General features: G+C 42.3%; 1 protein-coding gene across 1 annotated transcript in view; it reads left to right on the forward strand.

Moving 5' to 3' along the window:
- Positions 1–23,433, forward strand: part of LOC306928871 (delta-sarcoglycan-like) — a gene marked incomplete at its 3' end in the record, with an annotated part of 43,099 nt that overhangs the window by 12,625 nt on the left and 7,041 nt on the right. The window contains 1 exon segment of the mRNA XM_079509145.1: positions 18,980–19,081. Coding sequence (XP_079365271.1) covers positions 18,980–19,081 — 102 coding nt within the window.

A 23,433-nucleotide genomic window follows, 5' to 3' on the forward strand; every position in this document is an offset into this window, starting at 1 on the left:
CATTTTAAAAAAACTTTCTTTCAGTCTCAAGTAATCTTTATCTCAATCTCACTCCACTAACTGTCACACTGTCCAATTTACTATTGAGCAGACGCTCTTAATTCAGAGCGATTTACAACATGAATATCCAGGGGCATACTTATACATCAAGCTGCGTATATTACAGAAAACAGGCGATAGCCTCCTATACTGTATGGTGCATGGCTTAGCAAGGCTCACTTCTCTAGGAACTAAAGAGCCACTTAATTTTAAACACTTAAACTAACTTTTAATATCAATCAGGGCATGGCCTGCCTGGGGAATTTAGATTAAATTCTTTCTACATTTTAAATTTCACGACAACTCCCCTTGAAGGGAACCGTACAGCCCTCAGGGGCTAGCTACCATGCCATGTTAAGGATAAATAAGTCTATATTAGACAGTCACTTGATCAAAATGAAGTGATAACTAGTAAACCAGTCATCGATGCTACTCTTTCATCAAGGCTACTATTAGCCCCACACTCAGAATAACTGAGTGAGGTAATAGACTAAAACTATTTTGACTACCATTTTCACCTTGACTACTCTAGCCCACATTTCGACACAGAAACTGTACATAATGCACCTAAATATCTTCTCCAGGCCCTAAAAATGTTCTTCACAAGTTTGAGCATTTTCACTCATACACATGTGTACACTCACGCTTTCAAACAGTATACATTGAGACATATGTACTCCATACACATACTGTATTCACTTCCTTATTTTTATCCCTATTTGGAACTATTTCCATTTTCTCGTCTCGAGAATCATATGACATCATATGATTTAAAACGTATTACTTTACCTTAATATATCTCTATATCAATTCTCATATCTTCATTTTCATTCTAGGCTGTTAACTATTTAACATCCCTTTTTCACAATTTCCTCTCACACTTCTTTTCTGTCTCACACTGTCTGCCTCTCTCTCACACACTCACATACAGGCAGAACACTCCATTCTACACTCAATCAGTTTTCGTGACAGACCATTCACATTCATTTTCAAATGATATATCCATACATAGCGCTTCACAATTGTTTTATGCTTCTGTTAGCAAAGGTACCCTAGTATAAGGCGAGGATCAACCCCCCTTCTCAGTAGCTACGAAGTTTAGGCAAGACAACTTGTCTCCCTTTTTTTTTGGCCATACATTTAACACTCACAGACATACACTTAGGACTTAGGACAATACACACACACACACACACTCTGGCTAGCCAATTTTTGTTGCTTCATAAAACAACAAGGATACCCTAAGGCAGGATCTCTCCCCCTCTTTAGACAGCAGGCAACGTAATGAGTGATTTATTGAATAGACTATTCTTTTTTCCCAACGTACACTGGTACCATTTGTCAGACCTCCTTGTCTAACCATCTTGAGTCATTCAACCAACCAAACACTGTTCCTCCGTCTCTCATGGCATGCACATGAAAGGCAAAACTTCCGTTTCCCTCTTTTAAATAGGCCATCAAAAAATGCCTATCGTGATCACAACCAAATTTCATCACTAATACCTTAAAACCCCGAATAAAAGCAATACCTCATTTTCTGAACATCCAAACAGACACCCATATACGTACTTGCGCACGTCGTCGGCCCAGCCCGAAAGAATGAACTTACTCACCAAGCCGACGACCGCCAAGTCCAGCATTTAGCACACCATCTCGGTAGGAAACCTCCAAAATGTTATGGCAATCTGTGGGACACATGCTCAGGAAGACATAATAATGAGGCAACACAAGGATTCATAGTTTGGAAGTATTAGGATTTTACTCGAGTAAGGAGTCAGGAACTTACATGACCAATTCAATGCAACGGAAGACCCAGTCTGACTCTCTGAGTAAACATAAGGCCACAGCCTTTATAGTCTCCACTCCCACAAGAGACATCCCCCAACATAGCCCAAAGGAATTTGGGACAGTACAAAGTAACCAACCAGCACCACAGGGGTGTCACAGATAAGATAACATCAGAGTGCAATAAAGGGGTATTATTATATGTTTGCAGTCTAAATTTCTATGACAGTGTTCAGTTTGGTTTTATGTTAATTAGAACTGTGAAGAAAAACGGAGTTTGCATTGTTCAGTAAGATGTCCATCACCAGCAGTGTAACCAAATTAATGCTAGGTTAAGCTAAGCTAAGCTAAGCTAAGCTGCAGGAGGAGAAGTGTGTTGGAGTATATATATGTTCTCGCACCAAGTTTCGATGTGCTTCAGGACATTGCTGCACCATTGCTGACAATAGAGGTGCTCGAAGCTTGCCACTGCATACAGAGGGTCCACATGCACACAAAGTGGTGCATTTGAGTCTGTCTACAGCACACTTTCACCTGGAACTAGAAGTTTGGGACACTGCAGCATCTGCTTATGTGTTCTAAGGAACTGTGAGTACAGACCATCCATCTAACTGAGGATTATTTCCATATGAGCTCCAACAGAGCGCCAACGTCTGGTACCATAAACTGAGTAAATCAAACCCCGGGGTATATTTTATTTTGTTTTGTGAGGTTATTGTTGTTCAACTTTTGTTTTATTTGTATTCAGGGTCAGAGGGATTTTGAGGCAGGGTCAGTTCTGCATCTATTATATTTGTGAAATAAATACACCATTCTTTTTTCATTATAAAATTCAATCCTTGTGTTGGGTATTTCATGAGTAATGTGAGTTACTTGGTGCACATGTAAAATAACAGTATAGCTGTACATTAAGCTAACCGGACCTCTTTGCACCTGATTTGAGTAATAGGTCGCATTCGACTAATCACAGTGGACACATCCTGATATTGTTTTTGTAGCATTACCAATTTAGTGGGTGGGCTACATATACTTTGATCAACGGAGGCGCCTCAATATGTACAACGTATTGTGAATGCAATCTAGCCATGAGTCTGTTGTGGAGCGTGAAGAAGGAAGGCACCAGAGCAAACTCGGACAAATAAAGCCTTTTTAATTTTCACACAGGGTGCAGGCACATAATGTAACAGGGAACATTATGTTTGTGTGTGGCTATTGATCACTTCAATAATCCTATGAGTGAATTTGCTATTTCCATTTGGTTCGAGATAGAGGTTTTGGGCTTTAACAGGGTGGCTGTATTGCTTCATGACTGGCATGATGACAAAGAATGTCCTTATATGTAGGTATTTTCTTTCTTTCTTTCTTTCTTTCTTTCTTTCGCCAGCCAAGTCTATGGACTTTAAAGGTTTCATGACATAGTATTCTTGAGGTTTTCTTTGAGGTTTTATGACGTCAATTACACCCACCCAACCTGAACTTTAAACATTGAGTGGATTTTCTGTGGTCACTTGTTTGAGCCAGAAAACTGATTGTTAAAAGTGCAGTCTTTTTGGGGTGCAATTGAGCTCAGAAAATGGATCCAAATTGAATAACAAGAGGGAGGAGAGACAGTGGTCTAGTTCTGTACAGGACTGTTGTTGTTTGCATTTCAATACATCCTAGGTGTGGATGGGCCGGTCCACTATTTGCATCCTGTACTACTACTACACAAATGTTGAAAAGTAACACTTTTGTAGTAGTTTATGTGTGCTTGTGGTTGCTGAGGTTCGTTGTGAGTTGTTGGGACAGGGTGGCTGTATTGCTTCATGACTGGCATGAAGCAATTTCTTTCTTTCTTTCTTTCTTTCTTTCTTTCTTTCTTTCTTTCTTTCTTTCTTTCTTTCTTTCTTTCTTTCTTTCTTTGCCAGCCAAGTCTATGGACTTCATGACATACATTTGCACCCACCCAACCAGAACTTTGAACATTGGGTGGATTTTCTGTGGTCTGGAATTTTCTTTGTGTGTTGCCTTTTAAGATGCAGTGAAAACAGGCAAAACAGTGTCACAAAACCCATGTCATATGGGATTTGTGGAGTCTTACCTAACAATCCACAGGCAAATCAGAGCACTTGTTTGAGCCAGAAACGGAATGTTAAAAGTTCAGTCATTGGGGTGCAATTGAGCTCAGAAAACCTACAAGAATTAAGAAAAAAAAATGAATGTCACTATCCCTTTAATGTTTGTTTGGGTCAGATGCAATGAAGTAATCTAAATGGCAAAGAAAACAACAGGCTCGAACAGACTCCAACACAAGTCACCAACATGCTTTTCTGTTCTAATAAGGCCTCTGAAATTCCTTGAGTGCATAAAAACTACCACTAAAAAAGAACAGGTCAACAGCAAATAGAACAATGGGACCATCTCCCACCAATCAGTCTAACATACTGTCCTCCACCCTCCCTACTACCCCCAGCTATGCTCAATGGATCCACATTGAATAACAAGAGAGAGTAGAGACAGTCCCATTCACACTCAAGGACATGAATAGTTAAAATATGCATGTAAATGACAGCAGGACATGCAAAATGGACAGCAGTTTAGGGTTTTTTGAGTGATTTATTAACAGTTTGCAGAAATACAGTACATTTCAAGTACAACTCAATACAAAAAAACTGTTAACTGTGAGTGGACGACACCATAAAGCATTACACTTGGGCACTTTGAGGTGAACTATCAGTGTATGGCTACTGTGTTTATGGTAACTTCAGCAATCATATTACATTCTCAAATAGCCCACCATCACCAGGGATTAAAACAAAGACCAAAACTCAAAGTTGGTTTGATACTCCTCACAGGCAACAACTCATTAACTGCATTTACTGATGATTGCTCCAAATTCCTCCAGAACTTGTTTTGGGTACAAATGTTCTGCTCTCTACCCACCCAACCAGAACTTTGAACATTGGGTGGATTTTCTGTGGTCTGGAATTTTCTTTGTGTGTTGCCTTTTAAGATGCAGTGAAAACAGGCAAAACAGTGTCACAAAACCCATGTCATATGGGATTTGTGGAGTCTTACCTAACAATCCACAGGCAAATCAGAGCACTTGTTTGAGCCAGAAACGGAATGTTAAAAGTTCAGTCATTGGGGTGCAATTGAGCTCAGAAAACCTACAAGAATTAAGAAAAAAAAATGAATGTCACTATCCCTTTAATGTTTGTTTGGGTCAGATGCAATGAAGTAATCTAAATGGCAAAGAAAACAACAGGCTCGAACAGACTCCAACACAAGTCACCAACATGCTTTTCTGTTCTAATAAGGCCTCTGAAATTCCTTGAGTGCATAAAAACTACCACTAAAAAAGAACAGGTCAACAGCAAATAGAACAATGGGACCATCTCCCACCAATCACAGTCTAACATACTGTCCTCCACCCTCCCTACTACCCCCAGCTATGCTCAATGGATCCACATTGAATAACAAGAGAGAGTAGAGACAGTCCCATTCACACTCAAGGACATGAATAGTTAAAATATGCATGTAAATGACAGCAGGACATGCAAAATGGACAGCAGTTTAGGGGTTTTTGAGTGATTTATTAACAGTTTGCAGAAATACAGTACATTTCAAGTACAACTCAATACAAAAAAACTGTTAACTGTGAGTGGACGACACCATAAAGCATAAAGCATTACACTTGGGCACTTTGAGGTGAACTATCAGTGTATGCCTACTGTGTTTATGGTAACTTCAGCAATCATATTACATTCTCAAATAGCCCACCATCACCAGGGATTAAAACAAAGACCAAAACTCAAAGTTGGTTTGATACTCCTCACAGGCAACAACTCATTAACTGCATTTACTGATGATTGCTCCAAATTCCTCCAGAACTTGTTTTGGGTACAAATGTTCTGCTCTCTAGTCAGTGGTCCAAGGTTTATTATTATCTTCCAAGTGGTCTACAAATAAAAGGTAGGATATAACATGTGAACAGCCTATGAGACAAAGCTCATCTAAATACAGCAAATCTGCAGGTCAAATTTCAGTGACACAAATAATATGATCAAGATGTGTTTATTTCTATCTGCTGCATAATGTTGGAGGGACATGTTCCACAGAGACAATCCAATATCAAGTAAAATTCAGCAAATAATATAACAGTTTTAATCAGTATCATAATAATAATACAAATCAGATGCATGAAGCAATTATGTAGATAGACTGATGCGGGGGGGGTAAAATGCAGAAGAAATAGGCTCTTCTCCAACACAAGTCACCATCATACTTTTCTGTTCCAATATTGTATCTGAAAACTCTTGACACAGTGAATAAGAAATACCACTAAAAAGAACAGGTCAACAGTACGTTAAGTTTGCAATTAATCAACTTGGTGTTTCTATAATGAAGCTCTTGTCATACTGTTCACACTAAACAGATTTATCCTTCATATGTGTGCGCTCATGGCGTTTTCGGGTGCTTGAAGTAGTGAAACTCTTTTCACACTGATCACATCCATAGGGTTTCTCTCCAGTGTGAATTCTCTGGTGGCTTTTAAGGCTTGACATTATGGAGAAGTGTTGTCCACACTGATCACATCCATAGGGTTTCTCTCCAGTGTGAATTCTCTGGTGGCTTTTAAGGTTGGTCATTTGAGAGAAGTGTTCCCCACATTGATCACATTCATAGGGTTTCTCTCCAGTGTGAATTCTCCGGTGGATTTTAAGGTTGGAGATTGTAGAGAAGTATTGTCCACATTGATCACATCCGTAGGGTTTCTCCCCTGTGTGAATTCTCTGGTGGCATTTGAGCTGTGCCATTCTAGAGAAGTGTTGTCCACACTGATCACATCCATAGGGTTTCTCTCCAGTGTGAATTTTCTGGTGGTTTTTGAGGCTTCCCATTTGAGAGAAGCGTTGTCCACATTGATCACAACCATAGGGTTTCTCTCCGGTGTGAATTCTCTGGTGTTTTTTCAGGTTTGACATTTGAGAAAAGTGTTGTCCACATTGATCACAACCATAGGGTTTCTCTCCAGTATGAATTCTCTGGTGTGATTTAAGTGTGGAGATAGAAGGGAAGTGTTTTCCACACGGATCACAGCAGTGGTGTTTTTGCTTTGCCAAGCTTCTTTGTCCATTCACCCCTGGTAAGTCAGGGAAGTCAGGCTGATGATGCAACACTGAATTCGAAACAAATACAAAGGAAAGATTGTTGATAGGTAGAATGACAGCTACATGACAGGGATTGTTGCACAACAACTAGTCCACAAAGTGCTAACTAACAATGGCCTAAACGACCTTACTACATTGCATTACTACTATAAAATAAAAACAGAAGGGGGGAGTGAAAGGGGAGGTTGACTAACATACCAAGGTCTGTGGGTTCCTTCTGTTCAGCATAAATGTCCCTGGTGGGGTGGAGAGAGTTCATCTTCAGCTGAAGTCTGGAGTCCACAGTCAGATGTGATCAGAAATGATTGATATCCTGGAGGAGTTGTGGAGAATTGACACAGACCAAGTCTTCTTATACCAGAGAGTCTGAGGTATAACCACTAACTGCTTTGATATGATTGACCAAATAGAACAATAGGACCCCCTCTCTCTCCACCAATCACAGTCAAATATACTGTCCTCCACCCTCCCTCCTCTCCCAGATATGCCCAATGGATCCAAATTGAATAACAAGAGGGAGGAGAGACATTCCCATTCATCTCAAGGACATGTCATTTACATGAGCTGTACATGTAAATGACAGACGGGACATGCACAATGGATAGCAGTGACCTTTACATAAACAAGGTGAAATGTTGATTTGTACTCTGAGATAGTTTGAGGTGAATTATACATGTACTGTTTATGGTAACTTCAGCAATACATTACAAATAGCCCACCACCACCACCACCACCAGAGATTAAAACAGAGACCAGCTTTTACACCCACATCAGAATGAAAGGGTTTGAATTATGTTGTGTATAGTTAGGTAGGCCATTATGTGGATGTGCTGTCCACACTGTTATTTACATGTAGAACAAGTAAGACGCGCAAACGCGGGAAGCGAACGCAGCTCGTAAATTGCAATAACAACAATTAGAATAAATTACGTACTTTTTAAGTTAAGTTTTTTTTAAGTTAAGTTTTTTTTAATTAAATGTTTTTTCAAGTTATTTTTTAGTATGTGTGCGTGCGTGCGTGTTTCTTTTTTAGTTTTTTTTTAAAAAAGTTTTTTCTTTAAGTTTTTTTTTAAGTTATTTTTTTTTTTAAGTTAAGTTTTTTGTGTGTGTGTGTGTGTGTGTGTGTGTGTGTGTGTGTGTGTGTGTGTGTGTGTGTGTGTGTGTGCGTGCGTGCGTGCGTGCGTGTGTGTGTGTGTGTGTGTGCGTGCGTGCATGTGTGTGTGTGTTTTTGTGTGTGATACAGCTGCGCCCTCTGGTGGTGGGCGGGTGGTGTTACAGCGTGACACACAGACACACACACAGACGTGATCTTCTGGGTCTCATAGTAAATGCTCACTGCGTTCGCAATCACTGCGTTCGCAATAAAGCTTAATGAAAAGCCCATGTGCCAAAATGTTTAGTGTGTGTGTAATCCTGTTTCAATCATAGACCTTCATAAAACACATTTAATAATGGGACCCATGTTCCTGTACAAACTGAATTTGCAGATGATTGCTCCAAATTAACTTTTTTGGGCACATGTTCTGTCTATTCTGTATCCTCCAAGTGCACATCTAAATCTAATAGTAAAATTACAATGAAATGAAGAATAAGATTGTGAAAGAAATTGAATAAAAATGCAGCAATATTAACAATGCAACCTAAAAGGGTAGCCTATATTATGTTACAACTCTTGCCTTTGAATATGTATTTAAAAAAAATCACACCTGTGTGAAGTGAGGGGCACTCTTATCATCTCACAACATGATGATGTAAAACAAACATTGAGACAAAACAAACATTACATTCTCTTTATTTTCAATGGCATTTTTAAAACAAACATTAAACCTGTGTATATATAGGAGGGGCCCCTCAATAAGGACAAAAATACAACGCAAAGAAAGAAAAAAGTCTGTTTTTGTTCGTTTGTTTTCCAAGACTCAAACTGACACCCACCCCATGAAATGAACAGTTTTCATGAATCATACACTAACACCAGCCTTCACATCTACACTTTGTACATAGCCTACTGTATGTATCACTGTGCCCTGTAATTAAAAATATAAATAAAGTTGCAATGTACGTTTGATCATTAAAATTACTTCACTTTTAGCAGCTAGAAGATTATCTCAATGGAATCAAGTTTCAGGTCCATACAGACAACAATCCATTAACATATGTTCTAACCACAGCTAAGTTGGATGCAACAGGACATCGATGGTTGGCGGAACTATCAACTTATGATTTCAGTCTGAAATACCGGCCTGGGAAACAGAACATTGATGCGGATGCACTGTCACGCCGCCCTCACGCAAATGACGGTATTCATGATGAGGAGAACGTCATGGCTGCTCCCACAGTCCAAGCTATCTGTCATATGTCATCAAGCAGTCCCCCTCGCTACTGCCACACCAGAGCTGTTGATCTGATGGGCTCCTCCAAAGATGCTATACCCAGAGCCTATTGCAACAACAAAACGCGATGATCCACTTGATGTTCACTTGCTCGCTTGTGGACGGAGATACCGCTGCTATGGTTATGTTATGAGATATAGATGCTACGGGTGGCAGTGGATCAGAGTGGTTTCCCCCGGTAGGACGCAGCTAGCGCATGGAAGGAACACGTTGTTCCAACCAGTTCCTTTCCCACTTCCATCAGGCGCCCCGGCTGACCAGGGGGAGGCAGTACAGAGACCAGAGTTATTGAATGTAGGGGACACAAGAGATCATGCAAATGTGTGTATCATTGCATGTCTCTCTTGCATAGCATTAGACATGTCTCCTTGCATCTTGGAGTCTGTCAGTTGTAAATGGTGCATTTATATAGCGCCTTTATCCAAGTGGCAAATCGAGTGGCAAAGCAACAGGCAAAGTGAGTTTAACATTGTTTAACGTTGTTTAATGCAATCAGATAGGACTTTTCTCTGTGGATGTCTGGGCTGTCAAGGCCATAAAGTAGTTTTTTGCCACTCAGTAGGCATTCCTGCATAACTTCCGGGTTTGATGATGATGTCACACGCATACCCTCTATTAGGGGTTCAGTGTCTCGCTCAAGGACACTTCGACATTAACTCTGGGGGAGCCCGGGAGGGTTCGAACTGGCAACCTTGCGGTTCCCATGCGACCACTCTACCCCTGAGCCACCGCCGCCGTCTGTTTCTCCTTGCATCTTGGAGTCTGTCAGTTGTCTTTTCGTGAATTCCTTTAATCATTGCATTTTGTTTTGAAATAATAACAAAAAACAAAGGGACCCATACAAATGTGTCTGCGGCCCACAAACGGGTCCCGACCCAGTGTTTGGGAACCAGTGCTTTAGCCCATTTTGGGTGGGAACCCCTTTTGGTGTTATGCTTTAGCTGTTGAAATTGTTTTGCAAAAATCTTGAAAATATATTCTTTCAGAGTGAACTTTTTAACTCAAATCATTGCTTCTGGGAGGGTCCCTGGAATTACATATTTTCAGATGGGTTTTGGCGGCCAATTACATATAATTCTGGGGGTCCTTGACATGAAAAAGGTTGAGCACCACTGACATAGAAACATGGGTTTTTCAGAAAACTGTCATGATTTAGAAGACATTTGTAGAATCGTCCAGAATTCCAGCACAGAAATGAGCTTTAATAGTTAATACCATGACTAACATCACTGTTCTGCCGCCGTTTGATGTCAGAGTTGTCGGTAAGCTCAAGACCCTTTAATTTGTTATCGTAGAAATGCTGCTCGTGCAATCTCTGTGTCAAAGGTCAAAGCTGATGCCCTTTCCAAACTGGGTGAAATAAAAGTCAGCAGTGAAATATTGTGACTCTGTAAGAGTTTCATTCTACTTAAAACAAAAATTAGGTCAATTTTCAACAGGTCATACTTCTACTCCACTTAAACTCAGAGGCACATATTGTATTTAATTAGCCTACTACACTATTGTTTGCAGATTTAGGGCATTGCAAAATTGTTCAACTAGCCGATCTACATCGACACGTTGTGAGCTTGTAGATCGGCTATTTGAACTATTTTAAAAGTTTTTTTTTAAAATAGTAAAAAAAAAAAAAGACAAACAAAGTTTAGGGCTAAGGTGTAAGGTGTGGCACACGATATATAGACCCAAGATTATTATTCCAAAACACACATTAACCACTCTATAGTTCTGCTATTTTAGGAATACACAGACATTGTTGCGTAATTTCCTTGCATTGGGAAGGAAACAAAGTGTAGACAGACAGACAGACGGAACAAACAAAACAGGCCAAACTATTAACATATTTCTGATATGAGTAGGTTACAGTAAAATGATATACATATTTTATGCTGACACTGTCAGCCACGCACGTTCATTTTACACAAGGCTGCTGAATCGAGTTTACATACTGTACCTATGTATGTGGAGTTAACCCATGTTGACCTGAGATCAGATTCTAAAAAATGTCTTCTTCATCCTGACAGTTTTCTGAAAAAGCTATGTTTCTATGTCAGTCGTTCTTCGATTTAAAAAAAATAGCAGACCTACAAGCTCGTAGCGTGCCACTCGGTGGCGCGCTATGAGCTTGTAGATCTGCTATTTTTCAATAGCTAAAGCATAACATAATGCTAACACCAAAAGGGGTTCCCGCCCAAAATGAGTTACATTTTCGACATGTTGAACCTTTGTCCCCGATAACTCAGCACTTTTATACTTGTGCGGGGCACTTTATTCAGCACTTTGTCGCGCGGAACTTTTTCCTTTATCGTTCCTTTATTGTGCGAGTGTTTTTTTCTTTTTCTTTTCGCTGAGTCTGCTGCATTCAGGCAGGTATAGTGGGGGGGCAGGCGGTGCATGGCCCTATGTAGGCTGCTTGTGTTTTATCATGGTGGTATATGTGTATGTCTGGCTTCAAAACAAGGCGCCCTCTAGAGAGAGAGAGAGGTGCCCTCTGGGGGGAGAGAGAGAGAGAGAGAGGGAGAGGGAGAGGGAGAGGGAGGAGAGAGAGAGACTATTATTCTGTCCTATTCATCATGTTGTGGAGAGATGTAGAGCTTGAAACTCTATACTCTATAACTATAACAAACACGAGTGCACACACACACACACACACGAGCGTGCGCACACACAGCCTATTATCTGCTCCCCAATGTGCCTAATCATGCCTCATCACTGCATGTCTGTGTATTAAAGCAATAAGCCCCAAGGGGCTTACAAACGCACACATTCATGCATGCACGCACGCACGGCCGGAAGCACGCTCGCACGCATACACGCACACGGTTGTATTACCATAGGTTACTTGAGATTACGACGACATTTTAAGATGCCAATTGTATGAATGATTTTTTGAAGCTTTGTGAGTGTATAGATTGTGTATTTATGGGGTGCGATAATGGTGCACAAAGTATACAAGTGTATAAATCAGACATACAGACTCTAAACTATAACTTCTCAAATACTCAAATGTTTTATCAATACTGCAATATAGTCTACTTGCCAGCCCATAGAGCCCCATTGTGAACCCGGACATGTTGAGTACACCAAGGTTTTATGTTAGGAATGTTGAGTATGGGTCCCCAGCATGTAGAAACTGCCGGATGCTAACTTGCATATGTTGAGTAATTTTCATAATTGGCATAATATGTGACCATACCATTAACACCTTAAGGGCCCGGGCCTATTTAATCCATTCATAAAATGTGCCCCTCGTTTATAGCGCCCGGACCACTTTTACCGACGGACCGGATGTTGTTGTGAATCTGTGTGTAGCAGCTAACAATAGCCACAACACTAAAAGTGCGATCGACAACAACGGGAGGGCCGTCATACACAGGATCTTTTTTTATAATTAGGCGGGATGATTTAGTTATTAACGTTTTACGATTTTCGTTGTCGTCGGCTAAACAGGCAGGGAACATTTTCGATGACGTGTCACTGTTGTGCAACACCGAGGATTGCGCAACAAGCGCATCTAGGCTGTGGAGCGATGCAATCGGTTTTGATATCACTAATTTGACGGAGATTAATCAATCTGGGGTAGAGTGGCCCGTAGTGTTTTTTGTGCAAAACTAATGCTTGGAATGGATTAAGCATCATGAAAACCCCATAGTTTGACACGTCACATGCTACTTAAAAGCATGATGAAATATTATTTTTAATTAGTTTCCTTAGAGGTTGTTAATGGTATGGTCACATATTATGCCAATTATGCAAATTGCTCAACATATGCAAGTTAGCATCCGGCAGTTTCTACATGCTGGGGACTCAACATTTCTAACATGACCGACCCCAACCTGAATCTAGTCCTAATGCAAACGCCTTAACTTTACTATGTTTAAACTATCAGACAATAGTCTTGAGGTCTGGAATAAATATCTTGGGTTAGTTCAACTGTCTGGGCACCTAAGCTGCTAAGCCAGCCTGGCGGCGTGCCGCGGGTTCGACTCCCGATCCCGACGGCCTTTGCCGCGTGTCATCCCCCCATCTCTCTCCCCATTTCCTGTCAAAAAATAAATAAAATAAATAAATAAATATATATATATATATATATATATATATATATACACTATTGCCCGAAAGTTCTGTCATTGTTCCACTAAAGTGAAAGTGTCCTTGTTCAAGGCATATTGCACACCGCTTTATACTGCACACCTGTGGTCATGTTATAAAAAAATCTAGCATGCACAGGTTGCAAGTTGCATATAATGATGCCATGAGAATACTCCTTAAACAACCCAGAGGGGGCAGTGCTAGCCAGATGTTTGTCACTGCTGGAGTGAGGACTTTTAAAGCACTTCTAAGAAATCTAATGTTTAAGTTTATGAAAAGGCTGGATGTGTCGACAAACAGTATCATTGTAGCGCGTTCAAGCCCCTCAGTGAGCTTCACGTTATACATCAAGATGAATACTTTCAGGGCCATTGCCGTACATCTAGGTCAATTGAAGCCTATTTTTTGACACTACGCTTACCGCCATTGCCGTTGATTAATGGCAATTGCGCTTTTATAGTGCATTCGATCGATCGAGCCATAATGCTACTTACGTTAGCCGGTTAGCTAGCTATGTTGTTAGCACAGCACTGGATCGCCCATCTTAGATCGCCGTCGTCGTTATGTAAATTATGTATTTGTTTTACATTATTTTATGATTTTTATTGCCTGTTGTATCTCTTGTATGTTAACCCTGTGTATGTATCTCTATGGACCTGAGTCTGCTAATAAAGTTGGATTGAATTGAATTGTAAGCCGAACTCCACAATTATTTTAAAACAATATGCCTTTAAACCCTATACACACGCTGTTTTTCGGAAGAAACAGTGGGAACGCTGCAAAAAATCTGAAAAACGCAGCAGTGTGCAGGAAGCTTTAGCCTCCTTTTTCTCGCTATACAACAATACAATAACTATGTTGACCAAAGTTTCACCCCATGCACGACATGGATGCTATAGGGACAGCACCTGGTTAGCAGCTAAGAACAGCACCAGGTGCATTTCACACATAACTATAAATTACATCAATAAAACAATAACTTTCATTGTGTTGCATCATGTAAACCTGTGTCTCACATCAGCCCCTTTTCAGTGTGTGTGCACTCACGGACGGACGGAGGCACGCATGCACGGACGCACGCACTCACGGACCCACGCACGCACGCACGGACCCACGCACGCACGCATGGACGCACACACACACACACACGCACGCAAGAACACACGTACGGACGCACGCACACACACGGATGAACGGACGGACAGACGGACGGACAGACGCACGCACACACGACTATGTCTGGACTATATATGCTTATTGACAAAACAAACGAGCGTGTACATTGCAAAATTGGCAATATATGATTTGTAGATGACTACTGATACTTTTGAATATTTGCACACAGTATAATTTGTAGAACAATATAATTCTACATCCTTGTGGCTTTGTTGATCAAACGGGCAGGGAGGCAGAAATCCCACCGATGATCTTGGAGTTGCATCATCATCATCATCATAGCAGAGTAAACTATACAGCGTGCGTGCGTGCGTGCGTGCGTGCGACTGCCAAATGACCCCACACGTATAGGCTACAGTAAAATGCCACAGAGTATTTCTATATTGCAGTATATATATTTTTCCCCACCACTGTTTTCCACACAAAGCGGACAAATCTAGAGAGGCACTTCTGGTGGGACAATTGTTTCAGGAAAAAACCAAACTTATTCAGAGACGGTACGAGTAGCACTCAACCCCCCCCCCACCCCCCCCCCCCCCCACTCTCTCCCATAGCGTCTCCTCAAGTCGGACCATCGTCTTATCACCACCATTTGTCACACATCCTTCGCCACGAAATCACTTTCTCGCCGCGCGCGTTAGACACGGCCGTGGGTCCATTGTTCTGGAGTCCCTGGCGAGTGGGAAAGTGAAACTGGACAAAAGTTTTTTGAAGGTTGGCACACAATATCAATCAGTTTGCGATGCGTTCGTTCGCCGTGACCGTGCTAGTGCCTCGTTTGTCTCGCCAGTCAGTGGTGGAAGAACTCGAATCAACTCTGGTCCCTTATCGAGGGGAACACAACGCGTGGCAATACGCGTTGTGGGGAGGGGTGGCAGTGGCTCAGCTAGGGGTAGCGGTCGAAAAAGTACTCAATTGTTTTACTTGCAGTAAGTAAACTTATTGCAATATAGATAGAATATATACTTTTACTTTAAGTAAAAGTCTGGTATTCAGAATGTACTTGAGAGAAACTACCAAAAGTGTTACTAATGCAGTTGTGCAGAATGTCTCATTTCATGTTTTCAAATGAATAAAACACATTATGAATATAGCCAATCTCACAATGCGTCACGACGCGTTTTGAGCTTGTAGATCAGCTATTTTCAAATGGCCGAAATCGTATATAGGGCATGCGCTGAAGTGGTTAATGTATGTTTTTTTGTAAAAAAAATTAATAAAAATTGCAAAGTAACTGGTAACTAAAGTTTTCAAATAAATGTAGTGAAAAGCACATTTAAAAAAAGTGATTTCGGATTAGAAGTAAAGAATACTTAAAATTGGAAATAGTCCGTTAAAGTAAAAGTACCTCGAAACTGTGCTTAAGTGCAGTATTTAAGTAAACTTACTCAGTTACTTTTTACACCACTGCTCTGGGGTAGAGTGGCCCGTAGAACGTCCGCATGGGATCTGTGGGGTTCCCGGTTCGACCCCGGGCTCCCCCAGAGTTAGTGTCAAAGTAGACTGCAGGGGTCCACCTATGCTTTCTATGGCATAGGCAGCTCCCGGCAGGATCTGCGACTCACAAAATACATTTGGGAGTACCTGTGCGACTGTCCATAGTTTCTGTGGTGCATGTCAAACTGGGGGGCCTTCTTCGTACTTTTCAAATGGGGGTCTGTGGGCTAATAAGTGTAAATGTGGCGGTCCTTGCCATGAACATATTTCCCTACCATGCATTTGTACGAATACTTTCATGTATGTTAAAATGAACGGTAATTAAAGATATTTATGGGGGGGGCAATATCTCACAACGGGTAAGGACTAGTGAGACTAATTAATTAGAGCGACAGAGAGAGGAGTGTGTGTGTGTGTGTGTGTGTACAGTACGTGTGTGCGTGTGTGCATCAATTTAACAAAGGTGCAGACGATCAGAAATCAGCAGAGATTGATTGACGTTTGCGCTACTGTATGCCGTATTGAAGTGGACTCTGCCCCAGACTTTTTGTTCCTCCCTGGAAATAAAAACGTCTGGGTTCCCGAGACTAGTGTCAAAGTGTCTTGATCAAGACTAGGAGATCCTAATCTCCCAATGTGTAGGTTGATGCCTTGCATGGTTTCCTCCACCATCGGTGTGTGAAGGTGTGTGTGTGTGAATGGATGAATGTAATGCACAATATGTAAAGCGTTTTGTGTGTTTATTCTTTTGTTCAGTATACTTCCAAATTCCATATCCTTCAGGGTTTGAGAAACGGGGTTTCTCAAGTGGGTGCTGTATAGAGTGTTGCAGTCCCGCCCCCTACCAGGGCCCAGGAAATGATTCCCCGTTCATTTTCCTCATAGACATTTCAAAAAGTATTTATTTAAAGACCTTTTAAGCCTCGTACAAACTACAAAGCCAACTCGAGTTGTGAGAAATCATGACAACAAACACAATTTTTCGGGCCGAACAAATAATTAGAAAGAAGAAGAAAATGGCAGGTTACAACACTTTTTTTCTTGTTTTTCTCCTTTGTAATTATAAATATTGTGTTTATTTATGATTTGTCACAACTTGAGTTGGCTTTGTACAACGCTTAAAAGGTCTTTAAATACCGGTAAATACTTTTTGAAATGTCTATGGGCCTGGCGTCGTCATGAAATAGTGTAGCACTCAAGTGTGCCTTGATGCAAGTCCAGGGGTGCCTCAGAATACTTTGAATTTATCATTGTCATCAATGTTACCTGGTGCGTTATTGTTCAGTCTACAGTACACCAAGTCTCTTCACCAAATACAGCAGATCTATTGGCTATTTTTGGTGAACGTTCCTCCATTTACATATCTAGTAAATAAGGCCCTATAAAGTAACAATGTAATTCAGGGGGTGCCGTGGAGAAAGAAGTTATCTACAGAGGTGAGCTGAGCTAAAAAAAAAAGAACAGTTTGAGAACCCCTGATTTAGACACTCAACCGCCCCTGGGTCTAGACCAGTGTGGGTATAATCCGTCTGATCTGTCTTATCATCATCATCATCCACACACACACACACACACACACACACACACACACACACACACACACACAGCGGGTGTGCATGTGTATTGAGTGTCTCAACTCATTTCATAAGACATTTATGAGAGGGAGAGAAATCAATGTCCTCACAGAGAGAGAGAGAGAGAGAGAGAGAGAGACTTTGGGGATTTATCAGGTCATGATCTCTATTTGCAGATGATCAAGAGACACCAGGACAAACTATCACTCTCTCTCTCTCTCTGATATTATCATCTTCAAAGCCGGTCGTGCGAGGCTATACGTGTACATGCCAGAGAGAGAGAGAGAGGTGGGGAGGGAGGTCAGTCCTCTCGTTTGAATCAAAGCAGACACTTTCTGTCACCATGTGTAGGTACCATGTGACAGGCTGGCTTTGTGGCTGACTGACTGGCTGGCTGCGGCTGGCTTTCTGGCTGACTGACTGGCTGGCTGCGGCTGGCTTTCTGGCTGGCTGACTGACTGACTGACTGACTGGCTGGCTGGCTGGCTGACTGGCTGGCTGACTGACTGACTGGCTGGCTGCGGCTGGCTTTCTGGCTGACTGACTGGCTGGCTGCGGCTGGCTGGCTGGCTGGCTGACTGACTGACTGGCTGGCTGGCTGGCTGGCTGGCTGGCTGGCTGACTGACTGACTGACTGGCTGACTGGCTGACTGACTGACTGACTGACTGGCTGGCTGGCTGGCTGACTGACTGACTGACTGGCTGACTGACTGACTGGCTGACTGACTGGCTGGCTGGCTGACTGACTGACTGACTGACTGGCTAGCAGGTCGACTGGATCACATCTCATCCAAACTCTGCATCATTCATGCATTTGCCGTGTTCTTGCTTACTGTAAATCACTCTGGATTAAGAGCATCCGCTAAATGCCTAAACTGTACTGGTCAGCTCCCTGTGGTCTCAGGTGTGAATCTAAACAAACGTATACGGTATGGGCGGGAACCCCTTTTGGTGTTAGCATTATGTTATGCTTTAGCTATTGGAAAATAGCAGATCTACAAGCTCGTAGCGTGCCACCGAGTGGCGCGCTACGAGCTTGTAGGTCTGCTATTTTTGAAAAATCGAAGAACGACTGACATAGAAACATAGTCAGGACGTAGAAGACATTTTTAGAATCTGATCTCAGGTCAAAATGGGTTAAAAAGAAATGCCTAAAAAGTGCCTAAAAATGCCTAAAAAGAAAAAGAAATGCCTAAAAAAAAAAAAAAAGCCTAAGAAAAAAGAAATGCCTAAAAATAAAAAAAAATAAAAGAAAAAAAAGAAAAGAAAAAGAAATGCCTAAAAAGTGGTGCATGACGACTAAAGAGCTGTGTTTTTGCTTTCTGTTCCTCAGGACGGGATGGGAAACCTGAGAATAACAGAGAAGGGCCTGAAACTGGAGGGAGCCTCTGAGTTCCTACAGCCTCTCTATGCCAAAGAAATACAGTCCAAACCTGTAAGTACCGCTGCACACACACACACACACACACACACACACACACACACACACACACACACACACACACACACACACACACACACACACACACACACACACACACACACACGCACACCAAACTATAGGCTACCTCTGGCCTTGACGACCATGCAGGCTTATGCAAAGGTTATAATGTAATTTAGTAGCATGTTATTCAGACAGACGCCAGGTTTTATGGTTGACATGGCATCCTATAGATTCTATAGTTTAAATTTAGATTTTTGGTTCTTATTGGTCTACGATTCTAGATTACGGAGATTTATTCTTCGTTTGTCTGGTAACCATGGCTCCATACGCCCTTCTTCACACACGACCAACTATATCAATCACTGTCAGCTTTCTCAAGACAGTCTAGTGTCGTAGTCGATTCCACCTAAAGCGAATCCAAGTCGAGACCAAGTCCGAGTGTGGGAGGGGGTCGAGACCTAGTCGAGACCAGATAAAGTTTTCTCATTTTATAGGTGCAGATCGAAAACACAAGACAGGCACGTCAGCTGCACTCCATTAACAAGATAGCTGTCTGTAAGTGCCAGAGAGGTGGCCATATCGGCCATAAAAATGCCTTATCGGTATCGGATCGGTCTCAAAATAATCCAGATTATTTTTACCGATATTGATGACGCAATAATAATGTGACCGTCAATGGCCACTTGGAAAAAGAGTATATTTTTGATTGATTGAATTATTTTGGCCTAGGGCCATAGGCTTGTTTCCATTGATTGATTGAATTATGTTGGCCTAGGGCCATAGGCTTGTTTCCATTGATTGATTGAATTATGTTGGCCTAGGGCCATAGGCTTGTTTCCATTGTGGTTCTCTGTATGCGACTCGAGTGTACTCGGCGGTCCCGAGTACCTTGGTCCGAGACGGAGTCAAATTATGGGCGAGACGGAGACGAGACGAAAATGTGGACTGGAGACAACACTACCAGGCAACGTTGGCACGAAGCAGAAAGAGCCCATGTCCCCCCCGTCCCCCCCCCCGTCCCCCCCCCGTCCTGAGCAAGCATTTTATAGCAACGCTGGCGACTGGTATAATTACCCTTTAATGGAAAGAGACCTTAAGCAGAACCAGGCTCTAGGGTGGGCAGCCATCTGTCATGGAGAGAGGGAGGGAGAGGGGGGGGGGGGGGGGGGGAGAGAGAGGGAGGGAGGGAGGGGGAGAGAGAGGGGGGGGGGGGGGGGAGAGAGAGAGGGAGGGAGGGAGGGGGAGAGAGGGGAGAGAGAGAGAGGGGGGGGGGGGGTATAGACACTGTCAATGTCAACAGGAATTTTGCATAACTTTGTTTTTTCACGGTAAAAAAAGACAAAAAGGATGAGAGGAAAAGGTCATGTGGTGTAGATAAATCAAGCTACAGGTGTGATGCACAGACCAATGCTCAGGAGTCATGGTTCCCTCCAGATACCGTAAGGCAGTGGTTCCCAAACATTTTCATGTCAAGGACCCCCAAATTGACACTAATTAGCCTGTGGACCCCCATTAGAAAATATATGCCAGGGACCCCCATGCACAAGAGAAGATATTTACGGCTCTAGCAGTTATTCTCAACCCGTTTGATTTCAAGGACCCCCAGTTTGACATGCATTAGTCTACGGACCCCCCATTTAATGGCATTTCTAATTCTGGGACCCCCAATTTATATTGTAAAATCAATGTTAATTTAACTCTGAGAGTGTACAAATGGAACCATTAGGGTCCATTTGGTTCCATTTGTACACCCACAGAGTTACAGACCCATAAGGGTCCATTTGGTTCCAAACTATCATTTAGCTGGGGACCCACTGGAACTCCATCAAGGACCCCTCGGGGTCCCTGGACACCACTTTGGGAACCACTGCCGTAAGGTATACGCCAAGATACACAATTATCACATAGTGTATGAGATCATCATCATCATCATTATTTTTCGACCGTGGTCGAGATCGTGGATTTCACAATGCCACGCCAGACTTCCCGGTCCTTCATTGCCATCCCCAGTTCCTGCTTACCGATGCACGTGTCCCTGGCGATGACATCAGGGAACGACCGTTTTCTACCTCTGGTCTGCTTTGAGGCAGGACTCAAAGGTTCACTTCTGTAGTCTCTATCATTACACCTAGCTACATTTATTTCATATGTACATGTCAATTTCATCTGACACTTATTTCAGACATGCTCTAGTATGTGAAGAGTCTGCCTGTGCTATTAACTCATTTTGTATAAAAAAACCCAATAAAGAAATCCGTTTTTCTCCTCTCCTGAACAGTTAGTCTTGCCACCATGGGGCGGCGGTGGCTCAGGGGTAGAGTGGCTGGATGGCAACCATGAGGTTGCCAGTTCGAACCCGGGCTCCCCCAGAGTTACTGTCGAAGTGTCCTTGAGCAAGACACTGAACCCCAAATTGCTCCCGATGTGCAGGTTGTTGCCTTGCATGGTTTCCGCTGCCATCGGTGTATGAATGTGTGTGTGAATGTAATGCACAATCTCTGTAAAGCGCCTTGGATAAAACTAACTAAACTATAAGTAAATAGTTTATTCCCCCCCCCCCCCCCCCTCTCTCTCTCTCTCTCTCTCTCTCTCTCTCTCTCTCTCTCTCTCTCTCTCTACCCCCGCGGTATTTCTCATGTCATTATAACGTGCTTAAAAACACTTGTTGCTGCTCACATCAGTTACAATTAATAATAATTAGCACTATGTCTAAATAGCCTATACAAATATTAAACATGACGGTCATATATTTTCAGGGCTGATAATTAAGACTCATTTCAATGAATTTGCATTTATTTCTGTGTAACATTTGAAAACAAACGGAAATATATATTTTTTCACGTCACGTCATTGTCTTCTACAACTTGTAGAAGACAACATTATTAGTTGTTAATATTGTGTCAACATTAACAGAAAACCACGTGCATTATGTATGATGTTTGATTTATACTAATAATAAATAAAAACCCAAACCAGTCATTTTTAGCCCCCCCCCCCCTCTCTCTCTCTCTCTCTCTCTCTCTCTCTCTCTCTCTCTCTCTCTCTCTCTCTCTGTCTCTGTTGATTTGACTGGTGGTAGATTTTATATAGCTCTCTACTCCCCCTAGTGGACATAATATCTACATTGTGAAATGCGCAGATGACGCAAACCTCTGCAAAGAGAAAGGGACAAGGTCAGTGGCATTCAACGGTATATAAATGCACCATTTACCATTTACCGCCATGACTGTCTCTGTATCAAAAAGAGTCACATATGCCAGATGCCTCATTCATTAATGACATGTACAGTATGACCTCCCTGGTCCTCCCACATACCGAGGTATATATGTGTCATTCTGAGACAGTCCTTTGCATGTGGCCCCAAATAGCAGATCTACAAGCTCTCAACGCGTCGCAGCCAGCTACAGTAGGGGTGAGTTGACGGCGTAGGGTCTGTCCGGGTGCACCGGCGCTGGTAGTGTGAAGATGCGCCGCAAGCCCCGCACAGCCATTCACTGTGTCCGCATCTCGATAACCTCGCTAACATGCACACTCACACACCCGCACACGCATGCACGCACGCAAGCACACACACAGGGGAAAGAGCTCTCTGCAACAAGATGAATGTATGAATGCATAATAACGTTCTGAGTGGCAACAACAATAAACAGTGCAATGAATGACGGTGAACTCTGCACTGAACAGACAAACTAATGCCTTGTTATGCTGAGGTTCTGTGGATGAATTCATAATGGAATCATGAGATGTGACATGATGGAGCAGTGTCCATGTCGTCGACTGAAATTGTGACGAAAAACCTCCGTCGACTACGGACTAAATAGAAACGAAATAAAAAAAACTAAGCATATGACGACTAAAACTGTGACTAAATATACTGACAATTTTGTCTAAACGTGACGAAACCCCTGGGAGATGGATTGCTGAGGTGGAGCGCCACACCTACCATCAGCTCCCAGTATTTCCCGCACGACTTGCCACACCCAAGCCGTGCTACTCATACGCTGAGTTGGCGGTGCCCGGGATCGAACCCATGATCTTGTGGTCCAAAGACGAGAGCTCTACCGACTGAGCTACCCGGACACAGCTGAGTATAATTCAGGCATTTCAACGCCATCACGGCCCGCTAATAAGGTGTTTTGCCAGGTGTTTTGCCTTGATTGCGTCTAAACCTTTTAACTTCACTAAAACTATGCCTAACAGTGACGATTTCATGATGAGCCGCTAACATTGACGTTCTCATCAAACAGCTCAATCTGAGAAAGGTTTCTGAGGAAAAAAAGGCTTCTTTTTGATACAGAGACAGTCATGGCAGCAAGAAAAACTGATTTCTTTATCTATTTTTT

Source organism: Electrona antarctica (assembly GCF_951216825.1).
Source record: "Electrona antarctica genome assembly, chromosome: 8".
Taxonomy (NCBI): Eukaryota; Metazoa; Chordata; class Actinopteri; order Myctophiformes; family Myctophidae; genus Electrona; species Electrona antarctica.